The sequence below is a fragment of the Odocoileus virginianus genome, chromosome 23, assembly GCF_023699985.2.
Source record: "Odocoileus virginianus isolate 20LAN1187 ecotype Illinois chromosome 23, Ovbor_1.2, whole genome shotgun sequence".
In the NCBI taxonomy this organism is placed as follows: Eukaryota; Metazoa; Chordata; class Mammalia; order Artiodactyla; family Cervidae; genus Odocoileus; species Odocoileus virginianus.
Genome location: NC_069696.1, coordinates 39,977,011 through 39,999,319, shown reverse-complemented (window position 1 = coordinate 39,999,319; position 22,309 = coordinate 39,977,011). Strand labels below are relative to the sequence as shown.

The following is a 22,309-nucleotide window of genomic DNA, read 5'->3' as shown; positions in this document are numbered from 1 at the left end:
GACAAACCCTTGTACACTGCTGGTAGAAATATAAAGTGGTGCAGCTGCTACAGAAAATTGTTTGGCAGTTCCTCAAAAAGTTAAACATAGAACTACCACATGGCCCAGCAATTCCACTCTTCGGTATATTCCCCAAAGAATTAAAAACAAGTACTCTTGCCAGCACTTGTATACCCTATGCAAGAGCTGAAAGGTGGAAATAACATAAATGCCCATCAGTGAACAAATAAATTATTGTATATACATACAAAGGAATATTATTTGGCTATAAAAAGGAATAAAGTGCTGTAATATGCTATAACATGAATGAACCTTGAAAATATGATGGTATATGAAATAAGCCAGACACAAAAGGTCATGTATTATGCAATTCAATTTATATGAAATATCAAGAATAAGCAAATTTCTAGAGGCAGAAAGCAGACTGGTGGTTTTCAGACTGGAAGGAAGGGGAAAGTGACTGCTTAACAGGTGTGGGGTTGCTTTGGGGGTGATAAAAATGTTTGGAACTAGAAGGGGTGGTGGCTGCACCACATGTGAATGTACTAAAGAAAACCAAACCGTTCACTTTTAAAAGGTTAATTTACATGTTACATGAATCTCATCTCAAAAACAATTTTTGCAAAGCAATACAGTATACAATACGGAAATAATGTTATTTGGATGGGTACTTGTAGCTTGAAAAAAAAAATCAACAATGACTACAACAGACATAGATTCAAAACAGTGCTGTATCTCCATATACACCCTAGAAAACTATCTGAAAACTCAAGGTGGTTCTATGATATGGTAGAGTAGAGTATGTATAACTGATGTGTATAAATTTTCTTCCAAAACTCATAGAAAATAAAATTATAACATTGCTATACATTATAGTTATTATGACTGTATTATTGTAATTATGAAATATTATTATATAACATTATATATTACTTTGAATTGCATGCATGCATAAATAAAATCAATATTTTAAAGACATTTGCCTATTTTATCAACATCCCTAAAAATTTATATATTTTGGTAGGCTGATCTTTTCAATGGAAAAGCAATTTAAAGCCTTATACTTGGGGTTTCCTCATATTCAGGCATTTACAGCACATATACATAACTTTTTTTCCTCTTAAGTCTAGAAGGATGTATCCCAAAATGTTTAGTGATCATATGTCTTGGTGCTGAGGTGGGTTAACAGAGTGGTATATATATTTTTTCTTTTCCCTATCTGTATTTTCTAATTTTTCAACAATGAATACATATTATTTTCACTCAAAACCATCAAAAAATAGGCCCTTTTATTTGAACCAATAGGTTCACGGATGGTGTCTCAGACAGTGAAGAATCTGCCTGCAATGCAGGAGATCTGGGTTTGATCCCCGGGGAGGGGAAGATCCCCTGGAGAAAGGAACGGCAACCCACTCTAGTATTCTTGCCTGAAGAATACCATGGACAGAGAAGCCTGGTGGGGTACAGTCCATGGGGTTGCAAAGAGTCGGACATGCCTGAGCAGCTAACACTTTGAAGGATTCTGTAAAAATTAAATGAGATAATACACAAAAAGCCTTTAACACAGTACTCAGAATGTTCTAAGTATGCAACAAACATTAGGTAAAATGGATATTATTTGGTTTCTGTTTTTGAAAATATTCCTCAGGAAACATCTTTTATTACCTACAGCAAAAGCGTTTACCTTAATTCAGGCCTGGGTCACCTAAGTCAAGCCGAAATAACTAACAGTTTCTCAGCTGGTCCAGCAGCCTTCATCCACCTCTTCCCAGTTTTCTCACCAGGGCCAGGGTTAATTCCACAACCACCACTCACAGCATTCCCATGCTAATGGCTCTCCACTGCTTACATGATCAAGTTCCAAAGACTCTAAAATCTGGCCTCACCTGTCCATTTCTTTTTTCCCCCTATTTATTTATTCCCTCAACAAACATTTACTGAGAGACATTCATGTGTCTGGTAGTATGGTAGAAACAGAAAGACAAATAAGTCACTGACTCTTTTCTCGAGGAACTCGTAGTCTAGTGAGAGAGACAGACATGTAAACAAGCACAACATGAATCATGCAATAAAAGGTAAATATTAGGCCCAGAAGGAACAAATGTAAAAGGCTGACAATGCAGTTAGAAAAGCCTGAAGAAATCACAAAGAAGGGACATCACAGGAGGCAAGATCTGGATGGGTTTGAAGATCTCAACTTGACTCAAGTGACTTCACACCTAAGAGTGTTCTCCCACATCAACTCAACTCAAGTAAAATCGAGCAAAGTCCTCCTTGCCTTCACAATGCAATTCCTACCTGGCTCAATTCCTATCTGGCTCAATTCCTATCTGACTCAAACTGAGTCAAGACCCATTCACGACTGATTTAAGAGATCTCAATCATTATTATAAAATCAAAAGTTAAAGTGGCAGTTCTCAACTTTTTGGTCTTTGAATCTCTTTCCACACTTAAAAATTACTAGAGATCCCAGAGAACTTTTGTTTATGGGAGTTAATAAAGATTAGTATTTGCCTATTAGAAACTAAAACTGCAGTTTTAAAACTATTTGTTAATTCACTAAAAATACCAGTAACAAACCACTATGCTAACATGAAAGCTTTTACAAAAATTAACTGTATTTTGATACAGCCACTATGGAGAACAGTAAGAAGATTCCTTAAAAAATAAGGAATAAAAGTAACATATGACCCAACTCAGCTGGTAAAGAATTCATCTGCAATGTGGGAGACCTGGGTTCGAACCCTGGGCTGGAAAGCTCCCCTGGAGAATTACATGGACTACAATCCATGCAGTTGAAGAGTTGGAAACGACTGAGCGACTTTCACTTCACTTCACTTCACTTCATGACCCAACAAAGCCACTCCTGGGCATTTAAACACTGAGGAAACCATAACTGAAAAAGACACATCTACCCCAATATTACTGCAGCACTATTTACAATAGCTAGGATATGAAAGCAATATAGATGTCTCTCAACAGATGAATGGATAAAGAAGTTGTGGTACATATATACACTGAAATAGTACTGAGCTATAAAAAGGAACACGTTTGAGTCAGTTCTAACAAGGTGGATGAACCTAGAGCCTATTATGCAGAGTAAAGTAAGTGAGAAAGAGAAAAACAAATATCGTATAATAACACATATATATGGAAACTAGAAAAGATGGTAGCAGGGCAGCAATGGAGACGCAGACATAAAGAACAGACTTGTAGACATAGTCGGGCAAGCACAGGGTGGGACAACATATACAATGTATATTGAAATATATACATTACCATCTGGAAAACAGACAGCCAACGCTATGTGACAATCTACAGGGGTGGGAGAAAGGCCCAAGAGGGAGGGGATTTATGTACACCTATGGCTGATTCATATAGATGTACGGCAGAAACCAACACAATACTGCAAAGCAATTATTCTCCAATTAAAATAAATTTAAAGGAAAGAAACATACAAAAAAATGTAGTGAGAACAATGCTATTGTCATACATTTTTCTGCAAATATCTTTCACAGCCAACTTAATAGAAGATGGCTAAGATACCTGCTTCTGTTGTGACATTTTATTTTGGTGAAAGTATATGAAGAAAATTTGGCCTCCTACAGATGTGTTTGTAAAAAGTAGGAGTACTTTCACATATCTATGGATATTCTTCCTTAATATAATATCAAAACTTGCAAAGTGACAGTTCCTTAAAAGCTAGTTGCAGTGTGGCAATGCATATCAGTGAATTTTTCATAAAATCCATTGGCCTGTCCTGTATTTTGAACAATTTTTTTTACCTATCATGATTATGTAACATCATGCATTGCTCATTTATAAAATACTGGTTCACTAAATTATAAAGATCTCAATATTGACACATTTCATTACATGACAGCAATAAACTGGCTTTTCCCCCCCTCTCCTTTAAGTGCAAGACTGTGGCAGTGAAAAAAAATAATGACTACTAACCAGTACAGTTTGGTGCCGGTGCATTGATTGACACTAGGATGACCCATCATTGCTTATACATCAGTGCAAATGTCAACATAGTAGGAAAGGCAAAGAACATCTTAATGTTATGAAGAATTTTGACCTTGAAGACCTCCTAAAAGGTTCTGGTGCACCTTGCGGAGTCGGGGTGGGGGGCTGTCCATGGACCACACTTTAAGGTCAGTATACTGGACTAAATAGAATTTTTAAACAGAAAGAATCAAGTACCTCATGTTTTAATAATAAGGGTAAGAATTATTCCATGAAACGTGTTTTGGTCACATATATACAGATAAACACCTAACTATACTACCTTGTCATGTAAAATGGATCTCTTATCATGGGTCAAGGTCAAAATCCCATGGTCAAACAACTCTTATGTTGTGATATTCAGTTGAAACTGCTATTTCACTAAACTGAAGACTTAAAAAACAAAAACAAACAAACAAAAAAACCCTCTAAATTAGCCTCCAGAGTATAAAAGAAATATATCCTAAAAGGATAACTGCAGCATTCCAAAATTCCTTTGAGACAGGCTAACATGTCAATCCTTTAGTCCAAAGGGTCAATACAGACATAATAAATTGTACTTTAACTGGCATACAATAGCTATTTCAATTTCACTTTTATAATCATTTCATCACTCACATTACTATTCAACATGATTCAGCTCTGTTGTTATTAGCTGAGTAACTTAGGGCAAATTACTCAACCTTGCTGATCTATTGTGCCTGTAGAGATGTTAAGATCAGGCATAATATATACAAAGCACCGTGCCACCCTCCAGAGGAAAGCTATTATAACAATTTTGATTACATACTTTGAGTTCACAATCCTCCCTGACTCCTCAGTCCCCTAAGATATGTATGGCTGAGTGACAACAGGCCTTTCTGTTTTCTACTCTCGCTGTTGCTTCCAATGCCCTACTGTCTACAGCTAACAATCCTCTGACCTAAACTCTCCCCCATCTACTTCTGGTGTCCCCAGAGCAAGTCCCCAAACTTCCTCTTATCCTGTAAATTTCCTGGTCAGAAAGAAGTTAATGCTCATTACAATTCAAAGATCTTCTGATAAATGCCATGTCAATTCTTGCCTGGAACTAGCCTAAAAGACTTCAAATGATATCACCTGAATTTGTGGTGCGTTTTTTTTTAAACAGCAATTTTTTAAAAGAACACAAAAACTTAAATTCCTAAAACAAATGGTCAACTACTATGAATTCATGAAAGGGCAGTCTCTATCAGATCTCATCACACCTTAATTCTTGAACAAGCTCCACTCCATTATTTCATGGTCCAGGTGTTACTTCCATGATCAGTTGAGGACACTTCAGAGAGGTTGAATGACTAGATCAAGGCCAAACAGCTAATAAGTGGTAGGGCCAGAGGCACAATTATAACTCTATTCTTTCCATTACTCAGTGACTTAGTCCAGAAAAGTGTTTATTTCCAGGCTAGGCAACAGGGAAGGGACGTGCAAGCTCAAATTGGCTTCGCCTGACTGTTTCTCTTCTACCAATGAGAGTAACAGAGAGAATCCCATTTTTTGGGGGGGGAGGGGACTTTCCAGGTTGTGCAGTGGTAAAGAATCTACCTGCCAATGCAGGAGATACAAGAGATGCAGGTTTGATCCTTAGGTTGGGAAGATCCCTTGGATGAGGAAACAGCAAACCACTCCAGTATTCTTGCCTGGAGAATGCCATCACAGATGAGCCTGGTGGGCAACAGTCCATGGGGTGACAAAGAGAGGAATATGACTGAGAAGACGCATGAGCACAGTCTACCTTGTAACTTGGAATTGTTACCCAGTTACCCTCATTGGTGGAGGAAAATCAGTGCTTCTTAAATGTTAACATGCATACAGGTCACTGCAGGGTGTCCTGTTAAAAATGCAGATTCTGATTCAGTGGGTTTGGTGGGGTACCTGAGACTCTGCATTTCTAGTAAGATCTCAGGAAATGATGGCACATCTAGTGCGGGGGCCATACTCAAAGTAGATTAAACGCAGGGGTTCTCAAACCTGGCTGCTCATCACAATCATCTGGGAATCACTGAACAATTACAGATTCCCAAGGCCCACCCTCCTGGACGTTCAGTGGTGTCTGAAATCATCTACCTCATAATTGTGTAATTCAAAGAAATGTATAATTATTAATGACAACAGCCAAACCAAGCCCTGACTGAGCACATACTAAATGTTAACGTGTTTTTCGTATCAGTTTACTTACCCTCAGCACCATACAGTAAGGTGGGTATGCACAGCACTACCATCCCTGCTTTAGACATAAGGAAACCAATGCACCGCGAGGCTGCTACCTGTCCAAGGTCAGTCACTGAGCAGGAGAACAGGCTGCAGACCTAAGTCAATCCGGCTCCTCAGTCTGTGCCCTGACACACCACAGAACACTCTTCTTCCTCATATACTATCATCAATCATGTAGCCACCGCTAAATTACATAATCTAGGAGCTCTTGATCTGAAAATGAAAATACCTTCAGAAACTAAACCTATGACTTTAAATATCCTTAACTGGGACAAAAGCTCATCGTTTGAACATAGGTTTGATTTTCTGACAACCCCAAATCAGAAAAAGCCAATTCAAAGAAAGCCAGAGTCTGATCAAACTAGGTATTCTTTTTATATAAAAAATGCGGTGTCAGATATTAAAAATGTTTTCCTCATCACTCATCTCTGAAGCTGATTCCAAAGGAGAGTTCTTTATGTTTTGCACAGTGCTTATATCACCACAGTCAAAGTGGCTATTTTGAAGGACAATATTCACCTGGATGCACAGATTCAGTTGTATTTGTTTTTTAGAATATTTGGCCCCTCAGTCATTCCAAAAGAAACACATTTGCCCTTCAGTATCAGTACAGACACGCACGCATATGTTCAGAATGACTGTCCTGAAGCATGCAGTTTTCTGCTGCAAAACCAACGCTTTGAATTTCTTTCAGATTTTTTAAAAATAAAAACTGTGCTTTATTTATACACACCCATTCGTAGAAAAATAAATACAACATCAAGCATTAATAATAAAGCACTGAACTGCATGCAGCACCATAAAAGGCATCCTACAAAGGCAACTATAGATCCAAAATAGGTGCACAAATACCCTCACATACAAGGGATAAAGGCATACACAAATACTACAGGGAACAGAACTCTAAAAAGGTATTATATTTCTACATCTAGATTAGCTCCTTTCTTAAATGACTATATCCTTTCAACAAAGAAAATATTCTGCAAATTCAGAATGATTTACAGATTTTTAAAAAGCAGGCATTAACTCAGATCAGCACGATTCCACACAACCAACCTCTCTGCTTGAACTGGACTCCCCACACCTTAGTGAAGCCACAATTCCCTTGCACAAACGCCCATCCACCACCCCCACGCACACCCAACTCCCCACCAACCTCACAGGGGTTCCTGGGCTGGTCCATGGAATCTGATGACATCACTCTCTCTTCCTTCCTGGAATTCTAAACCCTGCTGCTCTCCCCTTGCACACAGCTACCATCTCCATGGCAACCTCACCTCCTCCTGCTTCCCTATTGGCTTCATGGAGCAGGATACACAAAAAGGTTTTCCGTTCTCCCCTCACCACCCGCCCCCAAAAAATGATGCTTTCAACAGGAACCTGTGCTAAATTTAGCTACTTGGGATTCAGAGTCCTATGACTAAGAAAACACAGAGAAACGTCCTTCTTCCTACATTCCACCCTCCTCCTTCCAACCCCACCCCAAAGTGGCTGCTTCACCTCCTCCTCTCTGGCCCCCAACCCAAAGCAAGTAATGGTATCTGCTGAGCATTAAAAACATCTGGACCGTCCCACATATAAGGCTGGCACAGAGAAAATTCTCACAGCCTCCTCTTCTAGCAACAAGGGGAAAAAAAAGAACAAAAATAAAAGTACGCACTGGTCAAAAAAACAGTTAGGACATGTCACGGACTGGGATATCAGTCTTCTGCTGTTTTCTTCCATCCCAAGCCAAGGATCCGAAACTCTATGCCTAGAGGCAGATTTCCTAAGTCTCTAACCACTTAGAAGACCAATCTCTCCCTATTTGCTTGATATTATTTCCTCCAGCAGAGGGAAAACAGGAGGAACAAAAGGGGAGAGAAATGAAGTTGAAAGACTGCACACTTCAGGAACCAAACAAGCTAATCCTAGAACCACAAATCCTGGGTCAAATTTTCCATCCCAGAGACTGACCTGCTATGTAAACTGAAGCAAGATCTGACATCCCTCACTTCAAAAGAAGCTCCCACACAGGGATGTTATAAGAATTACTGACAAAATTAATGTAAAGTAGTTCAAGTCCCTGGACCAAAGGGACTGAATAGAGAGTAGGCTGACATCTCAGTAGTAGTGAAATTCTCATGGACATTAACAGAAATCAACTATCCACAAAGGAAGAACATGCCAACTTCTAAATAATTATCCTTTCATAATCACAGATACAGTACAAAGTACACGTAACTTCTCGAATCACAGAAAGCTCCCCCGAAGGTCTCTACTTCTGTGAAACCCAGCTGAGTTCTAACTGGTTCTCAGCTTTGGAGCTGGCCCTGCCCTTTCTCTGCCTGGTCCTAACTTCAATTCTGAAACCGCCACTCACTTTCCCTAAATGACTCAAAATGGACCAAGGTTTCTTTTCCAGTGCAGCTGCCCATTTCTAGGGAAATAACTTTTTCTCAGAGCCATATTTGATAGCTAAACGCTGAGTCAACCCAGTGGCCAGTCATATATGACTCTAAAGGACAAAGCATTAATTGTAACCAAGTATAAGGTTCCCAGCAGGTCAGAGCCTTACAGTATGAAAGGGACTGGATTAAAATAAGACACACCCAGAAAAACTGTGTTTTGGGTTTGCAGAGCAGAGACTCTGCTCCAGGGCACCAACTCTCCAGTGAAAAAACAGACATGAAAGGAAAATGATTTCATGCAATAAGAAATAGTCATTTGCCCCAAACAGAATTTAAACAATTTGGAACTTTCAGCAAAGTCCAAATGTCCCACTAGTTAACACACAGGCATCCAGAGTAAGCTTCACAACTACCACAGAAGACAGCAAAGGACATAGTATTTGCTAATAAACAACTGAAACTCACATGCGGAGGCGGATAAGGGGAGGAGGAGATGGAGGAGGAATACAGCATACAGGAATACAGTGTTATGTCCATCTCTGAGATTTCTGCTTCCTTATCTCACGCCACGTGGACTCCGTAACAAACTATTCCCTGTGTGATACCACTGGTCAGATGGTTCCACAGGCTAAATATGATGAACCCTTTTCTAACAATTCTCCTTAATACTCTTAAAAACAAACAGAAGGTCACTTACTTTACTCCACAATGGGAAGACTGAAGCACAGTTTCCAAGACTGCCAATCCAATCAACTACGGAGCTTGACTTTTGTTAGCTATCATCATGAAATCTATCACCAGTGGCCTGGACTAAGCTGACTACTGCAAATAAAACTGTATTTATGTGGCTCAGACGGTAAAGCGTCTGTCTACAATGCGGGAGACCCGGGTTCGATCCCTGAGTCAGGAAGATCCCCTGGAGAAGGAAATGGTAACCCACTCCAGTACTAATGCCCGGAAAATCCCATGGATGGAGGAGTCTAGTAGGCTATAGTCCATGGGGTCACAAAGAGTCAGACACGACTGAGCAACTTCACTTTCGTTCAAACACCCATTAAAGTGCACTTATCATATGCCAGAGGTTTTATATGGACTGTTATTAACTCTCAAAAATAAATAAAAAACTAGTTGCATATATTCTTACCTCCCTTAGCATACAGAGAAACAACAATTCCAGAGATGTCAATGTGACCACCATCATATAATTCATTATTTAGTTTTTTTTAAAGCCAAGATTCTAACCCAGATCTGTTTGAACTCACAGCCTGTCTTTTCTGCTTGGCCTCCCATTTACAGACAGTTGGGGGTGGAAAGAAACAGTCAGAAATCACTATGTATCTGTGTTTTCTTATATCATCAATGAAATACAGGCTGCTTAACATCAAGGTCAAAGTCACACTTTTTAGGTAACACTAACAGTTTTAAACCCTGAGCAGGCACTCCATACTTACTCATTTCTTAATCTAATCCTATTAGTCTAAACTTCTGGGCAAATGGCAACGATTCTACTCACACCTTTTAAAATTAAAATTGGCTTGAGAAATTACATGCTGAAGTGAAATGATAAAGCTTCAGATAACATATTCTGGAATTTAACTTTATAATATTCGAGATGAACAAAATTATCACTGGCTAATGCCTATACTGGCCCAATTATAACATCCTGATGCCGACACAGTCTCATCTGCTGATTTTAATCTGTAAACCCTGTGCAGTCAAGAGCTATATGTTAGATTTATGATTTCTAAATTCTGCATATAGAACCAGAACATTTCACAGTGTTTCTCCAGAGATTCCACCAAAATTGTATCAGCTGTTAAGAGGACAATGCTAAAGAGGCCAAGGTTACAGTCTGACACCCATGTGAATCAGTCAGCATCACTCTCTCCTCCTGCCACAATGTGCCCTCTGCTGTAAACACACACTCCTGGGTTTACTGAAAAATTAACCCAAAGTATCACTACTTCTGAAAAAAGTTAAAATGTATCTAGCAATATCAAATATTATAATTGACTTCTAATCTGCAGAAAACTGCTATCGTCTTTCAGAAAATATGCCCAATCATTCATCCTTTCAATATTTATTGAACCTCTACCACAGGTCAATTAATAAATCTCAAAAGACTAGTACTAGAAGACAAACAGTTATGTGTGGTATGTGACATGGCAGAGACGAATATATACGGTAAAGTGAGAGGACACAAGAGACATGGGGACCTCTAGCAAGTGTCATGGGAAAGGAATTTCAGGAGTTCCCTGAAATAGGTAAGGGCCTTCCAGGAAGAGAGAATGAATTTTTACAATGGTATGATCAGAAGACAAGATGGAAAACTTAGGAGGACTTTCAAGTATTTAACTAAGGCCAAAGAGAGCTGAGAGAGATGGCCTGTTGGGAGAAGTCAATGCAACAGGATTTTCTACCTCAACCAGGTTAGGTTTTCCTAAACTGCCTTATTTTGAGTTAACTTCCAGAGTAAAGGATGGAAAATTTTTTAATATCATGTGAAGAGTTCCTATTTTTTAGTTGCATGATAAAGGTCAATAAAAAGCCTCTCCACGGCAAAAGACACCACCAACAAAATGAAAAGGCAACCTACCGTACAGAAGAAGAGATCTACAAATTATGTATCTGACAAAATATAATATCAGATGAGGTTACATGAGCAATCTTAAACAAACAAAACAAAAAAATATCCTAACAGAGAACAGATTGGTGGTTGGGGTGAGAGATGGGTGAAGATGGTCAAAAGGTACAAATTTCCAGTTATAAAATAAATAAGAAATGGGGATATAAACAGACAGCAAGATGACTACAGTTAATAATACAGTACTATATATCTGAAAGTTGTTAAGACAGTATAGATCTTAAAAATTCTTACTGCAAGTAAAAAATTTTGTGTGGTGATGGATGTTAACTAGCCATATTAATCATTTGCCATATATACATATTTCAATGTTATATTTCAATTACACCTTAAATTTTTATAAAGAGTAAAGGTTAAAAGGAGGTGCCTTCTTCTGGATATGAAGCCTTTAGTGACTGAGAACACTGAATGAAGAGGTTCTTCTATTTGCTCTACAGAGCAAATTCCCAATTCGCTGTTCTGTGAGGCAGAGTGAAAGTTTCCTTATTCTTCTCAGAGAACTGGTTTAAACAGTGATCAGCGGAGTTGATTCATCATTTGAAACTTGGTGGGTTGACTATTTGACAAGCATATTTACATTAATAATAGAAGCATCTTCATGTCCATACAACATCTCTAATACATAAACATATAAATGCATGTGGGTACCCACAACCTAAGCATCCCAGGTGGCACAGTGGTAAAGAATCCACCTGCCAATGCAGGAGACTCAAGCGACATGGGTTCGATCCCTGGGTCGAGAAGATCCCCTGGAGGAGGGAATAGCAAACCACTCTAGTATTCTTGCCTGGAAAATCCCATGGACAGAGGAGCCTGGTGGGCTACAGTCCATGGGGTTGTAAGAGTTGGCTACAACTGAGCGACTGAACATACACACAACCTGCCAATTTTGACAAAGGAGTAGTGTGTGTATGAGAGACCCTGATACTGAGAAAGACTGAAGGCAGGACGAAAAGGGTTGACAACAGAGAACGAGATGGTTGGATGGCATCACCAACTCAATGGACATGAGTTTGAGCAAATTCAGCAGATGGTGAAGGACAGGGAAGCCTAGTGTGTTGCAGTTCGTGGGGTAGCAAAGAGTTTACACAACTTAGCAACTGAACAACAACAACAATGTATGAAAGAGAAAAAGCCGTCTATAGGCTAAAACAATCACAGGTCAAAAGTGGAATCTAATCTTTAAGCAAACTTTTTACTGAAGTGACTACTGTATACAGAAATGGGAAAAAAAAATCAGAATTATACAACTCAGTGAATTTCCACGAAGTGAACCCACCCATGTAAACAAGTTTCTAGGTTAAAAAAAAAAAAAGAACACTATCAGCACCCTCTATAGAGAAGCTCGATACAGTCAGCAAAAACAAGACTGGGAGCTGACTGTGGCTCAGATCATGAACTCCTTATTGCCAAATTCAGACTTAAATTGAAGAAAGTAGGGAAAACCACTAGGCCATTCAGATATGACCTAAATCAAATCCCTTATGATTATACAGGGGAAGTGAGAAATAGATTCAAGGATTAGATCTGATAGACAGAGTGCCTGGTGAACTATGGATGGAGGTTCGTGACACTGTACAGGAGACAGGGGTCAAGACCATCCCTAAGAAAAAGAAATGCAAAAAAGCAAAATGGCTGTCTCAGGAGGCCTTACAAATAGCTGTGAAAAGAAGAGAGGTGAAAAGCAAAGGAGAAAAGGAAAGATATACCCATTTGAATGCAGAGTTCCAAAGAATAGCCAGGAGAGATAAGAAAGCCTTCCTCAGTGATCAATTCAAAGAAATAGAGGAAAACAATAGAATGGGAAAGTCTAGAGTCTCTTCAAAAAAATTAGAGGTACCAAGGGAATATTTCATGCAAAGATGGGCTCAATAAAGGACAGAAATGGTAGGGACCTAATGGAATCAGAAGCTATTAAGAAGAGGTGGCAAGAATACACAGAAGAACCATACAGAAAAGATCTTCACAACCTAGATAATCATGATGGTGTGATCACTTACCTAAAGACAGACATCCCAGAACACAAAGTCAAGTAGGGCCTTAGGAAGCATAGCTAGTGGAGGTGATGGAATTCCAGTTGAGCTATTTCAAATTCTGAAAGATGATGCTGTCAAAGTGCTGCACTCAATATGCCAGCAAATTTGGAAAACTCAGCAGTGACCACAGGACTGGAGAACATCAGTTTTTCATTCCAATCCCAAAGAAAGGCAATGCCAAAGAATGCTCAAACTACCACACAACTGCACTCATCGCACATGCTAGTAAAGTAATGCTCAAAATTCTCCAAGCCAGGCTTCAACAGTATGTGACCTGTGAACTTCCAGACATTCAAGCTGGTTTTAGAAAAGGCAGAGGAACCAGAGATCAAATTGCCAACATCCACTGGATCATCGAAAAAGCCAGAGAGTTCCAGAAAAACATCTACTTCTACTTTATTGACTACGCCAAAGCCTTTGACTGTGTGAACCAAAACAAACTGTGGAAAATTCTTAAAGAAATGGGAATACCAGACCACCTGACCTGTCTGAGAAATCTGTACGCAGATCAGGAAGCAACAGTTACAACTGGACATGGAACAACAGACTGGTTACAAATCGGGAAAAGGAGTATGTCAAGGCTGTATATTGTCACCCTGCTTATTTAACTTGTGTGTGTGTGTGTGCGCACAGAGAAAACCTTATATGCAGAGTACATCATGAGAAACGCTGGCCTGGATGAAGCACAAGCTAGAATCAAGATTGCCAGTAAAAATATTAGTAACCTCATATGCAGATGACACCACCCTTATGGCAGAAAGCAAAGAACTAAGAAGCCTCTTGATGAAAGTGAAAGAGGAGAGTGAAAAAGCTGGCTTAAAGCTCAACATTCAGAAAACAAAGATCACGGCATCTGGTCCCATCACTTCATGGCAAATAGATAGGGAAACAGTGGAAACAGTGACAGACTTTATTTTTGGGGGCTCCAAAATCACTGCAGATGGTGACTGCAGCCATGAAATTAAAAGATGCTTACTCCTTGGAAGAAAAGTGATGACCAACCTAGACAGCATATTAAAAAGCAGAGACATTACTTTGCCAACAAAGGTCCATCTTGTCAAAGCTATGGTTTTTCCAGTAGTCATGTATGGATGTGAGAGTTGGACTAAAAAGAAAGCTGAGTGCCAAAGAATTGATGCTTTTGAACTGTGGTGTTGGAGAAGACTCTTGAGAGTCCCGTGGACTGCAAGGAGATCAAACCAGTCCATCCTAAACGAAATCAGTCCTGAATATTCATTGGATGGACTGATGTTGAAACTCCAATACTCTGGCCACCTGATATGAAAAACTGATTCATTTGAAAAGACCCTGATGCTGGGAAAGATCGAGGGCAGGTGGAGAAGGGGACAACAGAGGATGAGATGGTTGGATGGCATCACCGACTCAATGGAGATGAGTTTGAGTAAACTCTGGGAGTTGGTGATGGACAGGGAGGCCTGGCATGCTGCAGTCCATGGGGTCGCAAAGAGTCAGACACGACTGAGCCACTGAACTGGACTGAACTGAACTGATCAGCACCCTGGAAGCCCATCCAGGGCATTGGCAAAGTCACTCCTACCAGCTCACAGGAATGAGTGTAACACCACAGATTCAATCTGCCTGTTTTTTGTTTTTTTTTTTAATCTGCCTGTTTTTAAGCTTCATATAAATGAAATCACACATTATGTACTTTGGGGCAGGCTTCTTACACTCCACATCATATTTGTGAAAGCGTTTCATCTGCTGAACATAGCAACAGTTCATTCATTATCAATACTGTCAAGTATTCTGCTTTATAAATATAATTTACCTTACTGAAAAATATGTTAGCACCACTGAGAGGCAGCTGTGCTATTTCTGGTTTGGGGCTATTACTAAAGCACTGCTATGCACACCCTTGTACATATTCTTTGGTGCACATGTACACATTTCTGCTGCGTGTATCTGGAGTGGAACTGCTGATGACACGGCACACTTATGTTCAGCCTTGGTAGGTATTTCCAACTGCCTAGTTTTCAAAGTTGCTCCAACAAACACCCTCAGCAGCAGTGCGTGAGGGCTGCTGATGCTGAACAACTGAATTAACACCTGGTAACGTCTGTCTTTTTCATTTCAGTCATTCTGGAGTTACTGTAGCAGCATCTCACTGTGGTTATTTGCTTTATCCTGAAGGTTAATTTGATGATAACCACTTCAGAGGCATTTGGATATCATCTTTTGTGAAGTATCTACTTTTTTTTTTTTCTGGCCTGTTCAAAAATTGATTTATAGGACCTCTTTTATATATTGATTTGTAGAACTTATTTATATGTTGTGGATCTGAGCCAGACACCTATATTGCAAATATCTTCTCCTACTCTGTGGTATGCCTTTTTATTTTCTTAATGGTGCATTTTAATGAAAAGATAGCACTAACTGATTTGATGGACATGAGTTTGAATAAGCTCTGGGAGTTGGTGATGGACAGGGAAGCCTGGCGTGCTGCAGTCCATGGGGTCACAAAGAGTCAGACACGACTGACCGATTGAACTGAACTGAACTTAATTCTAATGTAGTCAATCTATCATTTTTTCCTTTACAATTACTGAATTCATGTCCTGGTTCAAGTAAAGAACATCATGAAGACATTCTCATAGATTTTCTCTACAAACTTTAATAAAGCAGCATTTTAAGTGCATGTTTAAAAAATTTCCAGGCACACCATGAATGTACATAAAATGCACAATTGAAGTTTTCCTCCAAAACATATATCAACTCAAACAATCCATGAGTTATACACGATCACACTAAATTAAATTTGCTGAGCACCTCTTATGTGTTCAGGATTGTGTTAGGTGCTACAAGAAACAAAAGCGATATGTAAGAGGTGAGTCCTGACCTTGTTGTTGTTCAGTCATTAAGTCATGTCCGACTCTTTGTGACCCCATGGACTGCAGCATGCCCTAGTAGCTCAGAAATGCATATTAACCTTAGCTGGCAGCATAACACTTAAATACTAATTGTGAGGAAGGACTGATGCTGAAGCTGAAACTCCAAACTCCTTGGAAAAGACCCTGATGCTGGCAAAGACTGAAGGCAGGAGGAGAAGGGCATGACAGATGATGAGATGGTTGGATGGCATCACCAACTCAATGGACATGAGTTTGAGCGAGCTTCAGGAGTTGTTGATGGACAGGGGAGCCTGGCATGCTGCAGTCCATGGGGTCGCAAAGAGTCAGACACGACTGAGCGACTGAACTGAACTTACTGACTTTTATGGACAGAGGAGCCTGGTGGGCTACAGTCCATGGGGTCGCAAAGAGTTGAACACAGCTGAGCAAACACACACCCATACATACACACTCACACCCACACAAACACACTCACACACCCACATAACTCTACACTTTTTTCCTATATTGTTTACTAATTTTCTTGCCCACTATTACTTAACTGTTTCTTCCTGGATGTGGGGACAAAGATTACTTAAAAAGGAAAAGCCAAGTGTGACCGCTTCACAAAGATAAATTTAGTGACAGTGAAGTCGCTTAGTCGTGTCCGACTCTTTGCGACCCCATGGACTGCAGCCTACCAGGCTCCTCCATCCATGGAATTTTCCAGGCAAGAGTACTGGAGTGGGTTGCCATTTCCTTCTCCAGGGGAACTTCCTGACCCAGGGATCGAACCCGGGTCTCCCGCATTGCAGGCAGACATTTTACCATCTGAGCCACCAGGGAAGCAGGGAAGGTCAATTCCAGGATAAGAAGTTAAAGAGCCAGTAAACCAATTTAGATGAGCAGAGAGTTTTTAAACCAGAGTCATTGAGCTTTCTTTACTCTCTTTTGTAACAAGCACTAAAATAGAATTATGCTACTCTTCTGAACATGTAGAACAGGAGAGAAATGAAGAAGTCTGCTAATTTTAGAGGTCAAGGTGGACCAGATGCTTCATGGCCTGGGATTCTAAGCCTTAAACATATTTTCTGAAATGATACAAGAATCCATTAGCAGAACTTAAGTGATGACCACAAGATAAGGTGGTTTACTAATTTATTACAAGAAGAAAAGAATACTAAGGGTTTAAAACTCTTTTATCCAGAAAGTTTTCAAGTCTCTACTCTGACCTAAAATAATAGGCAAAATAAAAGGCAACTAAGAGTTAAGCTTTTCAGCAGGAACTATAATTTCCCAAGATATTTATTCATTCAAAAAAACTTTTATGATATGTACACCTACTAGCCTAGTTTCCATGTATACAGTATTAAAAAAGGGCACAGTCCTTGCCTTCATAAGTATAGCCAAATTGGGGGAAAATATTTTAACCAAGTAAACAAACAAATATTTAGTTACAAATTACAATAAATGTTTTAAAAAAAAAATGGTGGTAGATGTACTTTAGGTTAAAGACAGCCTCCTTAAGAAGATGACATCTAAGCTAAGAGGAAAACAGTGAAAGAAGTCATCCTAGTGATCCCAACCAAACATGCCTGGTTGATTCACCCCATCAGTTCCAAATCACTTCTCCCAAGGTCTATGATAAGTCCACCCCCCACCCCCAAGGCAGCCCTCATTTCCGAGTCCTGTCTCTGCCCAAACACATCAGCAAGGCTTCATGGTGTGGCCTGCTTGAACCAAGGACTGAAACTGGGTGCTCCTCATGCTACAGCCTATCTAGTATTTGACACATGCGCAAACCAGAGCGCGGACAGCCACCAGGGTGAGCAGAGGGCTCAAGGGCCCCCCACCTAGTCTTCCTCCACTATGCCTCAGAAGACCAGGAAAGGCATCTATCAACCTCTAAATCAAAACCTCTGCCTTCTCACCATTTCAGAAGTAGCTTTCGTACAACTGCATGTGAGTCTCCAATACCCTCATAAAAATTCCAATTAAAAAAAAAGCAGCTTTTTAAGACTCAAAGTCTCTCTATGAATAGTAAACAACTGGTCCACCTCCTTCCTCTCTCCAGTGTCGGCTTTACATCAAAGGCATGAAGTTAATTAGCATGCCTAAAAAGGGACAAGGATGATAATAAAAATAAGTTTAAATATGATCTTTTAAAAAATGTCAATCACTACATTCCCCTTAGAAAAGAATTTCTGAGAAGACTGTAGGCCTCATATGCAACTCAGAGTGGAAGAATATATACTGCCTTTGGACCCAAAATGGGCTGGACCTGTCTCTCTGACGCTAGCTTTGTGACACTGGGCAAGTGCAGTCTCCTCATCTGCAAATGAAATTAAGGCCACTTCATATTAAATGTGGGGCTTCCCTGGTGGCTCAGTGGTAAAGAACTCACCTGCCAATGCAGGAGACCTGGGCGGCGCAGATCCCCTGGAGAACGAAATGGCAACCCACTCCAGTACTCTTGTCTGGAGAATCCCATGGACAGAGAGGAACCTGGTGGGCTACCATCTCTGGGATCGCAAAGAGTGGGACACAACTCAGTGACTAAACAACAAAAATTCATTAGTTTCAATGCTATATTGCTAAGACTCGCTGACCAGAAGGGTAACCATGTGGCCTATCTTAAGAAATCCCATTTTCAAACATTATTCCCACTAACATCAAAATATTCCAGAAATGCAAATACTTTCATTTCCAAACTACATCTCCCAGACAACCTTCATACCCAAAAACAGCACAAAACTTTTTCATTAGACAATATAGCCCACATTTAGCACAAGAGAAATATGTGGTCATCACATTTACAGGAAGACAAAAGTGACACTAAAATTATGGGCAGGTCAGGAAGAGCAATGTTGTTGAGAATTTTATTCCTACACAGAATTTTACACATTTACAAGTGCAATAAATTCACATTTACGCAGCAACATGAATACAACAGCCAAATGGATTGGGATGAAAGTGCAAGGACCCAGATGAACCCCTGAGCCCACAGAGTTTCTGCAATCATCAGTTAGATCCAGAAAACTGAGATTCAAACACCAAGCATACATTTGAACCAAACAGTCTTAACAGGCATCTGCACAAAAAGTGGAAATCCAGTTTACACATAAAATACTGACACAGCCCTAGGTGGAGTCCAGAAGGCCCACAAGAATGACTCAGTAGCTAGAGTTGAGCATCACCTCTCTCTGCACTTGTACAGAGTGCCTCAGATGCCCTGCAGTAGCTGAGGAGCTGGCCAAACACAAGCCTATGTCAGGGCACAGAAGTAGGCATCCTCTCCTGGCAACAGTGCTACCAGAGATGTGAGCACAAGGTACTTTTCTGTCTCTACTGGGGTTTAAAGTCGCTGTCAAACTTGCCCTGCGGCACACAGCCAGAGAGGGCCAGGGATACTCAGTTTATAACGTAAACAAACCACGTTTCATTCTGAACCCTTTGGAAAGGATGCTGGGATTGAAAAAACTGAAAAATGGAGTTGGCTTAGTTTTCCCTGTCTGCTTCACGTTCCCATGTTCCCAATACCCACTTCCAGCAAACAGCTCCAGGTCCAGAGAAAAAGTCTTTCAGCATCTGTCTTTAATTTGGCCAATCCACCCTCCTCCCTCCTTTCTCTTCCCTCCTCCCCTCTCCCCTCCCCCCAACAGCTCCACCCCATAAGGAATATATATGTCTCCATATATATTCGGAGAAGAGATTAGAGAGGAGAAAACAGAGACGAGATTGGAGAGGAAAGGATGGGGAGACAAATGGGCAGGAGAAGAGGGTGGTTCACAGAAGCGGGCACAAAGAGAGCGCGGGACGGCTGCTCGCGAGGCCCCGCGGTAAGGGCTGTTTCTGATTAGGTGAGTACAATTGCCGAGCTGCACAGGAAGTGCTCGGGGCCCTCTTGGTCCGCCCCATCCCAAACACACTGGAAACCTTTGTACTGGAGCAGGCCCATCTGGAATCAGTTAAGGCCAGGCTCCTAGCAGGCCTTTCCTTAAAATAAAAAAAAAACCCAACCCTCTCTAAAACCACTAGGCTGAGCTTTCCCGCCTGCAACTTTCTCATCCCTTCCCCCCAAGTCACCCTTTAGAGGACATTTCTCCGGTTCTGGGGTCACCACACACAAAAGAGTCATATAAGAACATAAAGCATTCAGAGAGCCAGCATCCTCCCCCAGCCCAGACAACCCCTTTCACCCCCGCCAGAAAATTACAGAATTCGTGAAACTAAAATCCATTTTTACACAATTTTGGAATTTTTTTAAATGTTATTTTTGGAAATCTGAAGTGGCCTACTTTTTCCTTTATGCATTTAAATGAAGCGTGCATTTGATGAAACTTTTATCTTTTGTCCTGTCTTCTAAATCATGCGAAAAGCAGAGAAAGAGAAACTTTGGGACAGTTATAGCACTCAAAAGGGAAAAAGGCTTTGTACTCACATTCCTAAGTTAAATTGCCATTATTCATTTCTGCAGAAAGTCAGGTTTTACTGATGCTTTCTATTAACAAAAAAATTTAAAAAAAAAACAAAACAGGCCTTCTCTGGTAAATGCCCAGAACTAGGCCTTAGCAGACCTGGAGAACAGTCTTGGTGGCTGACTAATTCTCCATGTGGCTAGAAACTAGTTGACCTTTCTGGGTCTCTATTTTGTCACTGGTAAAGTATGGGGTTGAGGAAGAGTCTCTAAGATTATGTCCAGCACCACTACCCCCTCAAATTCCACATACCTAGCAAAAATATGAGTACATACACAATTAGCCTCCAGCTTCACCTAGGAATCATACCTTTAAGGTAAAAATTTTTTTAATTGTCCCCAAAGGCCATACAAAGCTTCCCAGATAGCTCAGTGGTAAAGAATCTGCCTGCCAATGCACGAGATGTAGGAGACACGAGTTTGATCCCTGGGTCAGGAAGATCCCCTGCAGGAGGAAATGGCAACCCACTCCAGCATTCTTGCCTGGAAAATCCCATGGACAGAGGAGTCGAGGGGGCTACAGTCCATGAGGTTGCAAAAAGTTGGACAAAACTCAGCACATACACACACAGGTCAGACGGAAAGGAGTTTGGCAGGTATGTGGTAGAGGAGAATGGGCTGAGTCTCAGCTAGATGTACTGACTCTTCTATAAACCACATTCCTGTCTTCACTTTGCTTAGTGATAGCATAACCAAGGCAGAGGATAAAAAGTTTAAAGCCAAGTACCAGGCTAGTCATCTGGGCCCAGCAACCTGATCAGAGAAGTATGGCATGAAGACCTGGAGAATCAAATTCACAAACTACTGAATTGAATTAGCACTCTGTCCTTTGTACTTAGTTTAGAAGCTGCTTGTTTATTTAATTGATCTCAACAAATATTTATTGAAACTACCAGGAAGACCAGACTCTCCGGGTAACCCAAAACAGAATCTCCTCAGGAAATGTATAATCTACAGAAGAGACACAGAGATGTTTGGACATAATTGTAGTTCCAGACTTGATAACCCTGGGGTAATTATACAGTACTGTGAAAGATCCCCGACTGCCGCTTCCTCCGTGTGCCTCATTCTCTTATCTCTTATCTGCCTCCTTCTGCTCAAATGTTAAGTGGGTTCTAATAAATCTGAAAATTATCAAAATTACTTCACCATGAAACTGAAAAGCTAGCGTTATAAACTGCCTAAACGTATCACAGGGTTCAATAAATGTTAGATAAGTAGTTTGGACCCAGAGAGAGAAGGGCAGGCCTATATAAGCCATGCCCCAATCCTCGCTGACACCAGCACCGGAGCACTGAAAGCTCCCAAGTCACACCCAAGGCAATCCAGAGCCCAGTCCTGACCCACGCCTGGGTTCCGAGGACTAAAAACCAGTAGAGCAACAAAAGGTTTGCAACAGAACTGTCACAGGGCCACAACCAGAATGGCAGTAGTTGCTGGAGACCACAGGTAAGAGATGTGTGCCACGCAGGATCACCGGCCTTCATCTCATGTCAATGCGAACAATGTTTCCTCACAACTAAAACAGGACAAACAAGGGTCCAGTTAGAGGGCCTATTCTGCCATTTCATAAAAAGAATCCCACAAAGCTGATACTTGTTTCCTTAACCTCATATCCTAGGTAACCTGAAGGACGTAGATTTCTTTTCCTGGGTCACTCATCAGGGTATCGC

The 22,309-nt window shown here is 40.6% G+C and overlaps 1 protein-coding gene across 16 annotated transcripts in view; it reads right to left on the bottom strand.

Annotated features, from left to right (window-relative positions):
• Positions 1–22,309, bottom strand: part of RBFOX2 (RNA binding fox-1 homolog 2) — a 278,293-nt gene that overhangs the window by 208,089 nt on the left and 47,895 nt on the right. The window contains exon 1 of one of the 16 annotated variants that reach the window (XM_020883943.2): positions 7,397–7,527. The exons of 14 other annotated variants lie outside the window; for them this stretch is intronic. In XM_020883943.2, coding sequence (XP_020739602.1) covers positions 7,397–7,438 — 42 coding nt within the window. In that variant the 5' untranslated portion in view covers positions 7,439–7,527. Of the gene's footprint in view, positions 1–6,205; positions 6,233–7,396; positions 7,528–22,309 lie in introns of those variants that run through there. One more of the 16 variants, XM_070453972.1, reaches the window with a different exon arrangement.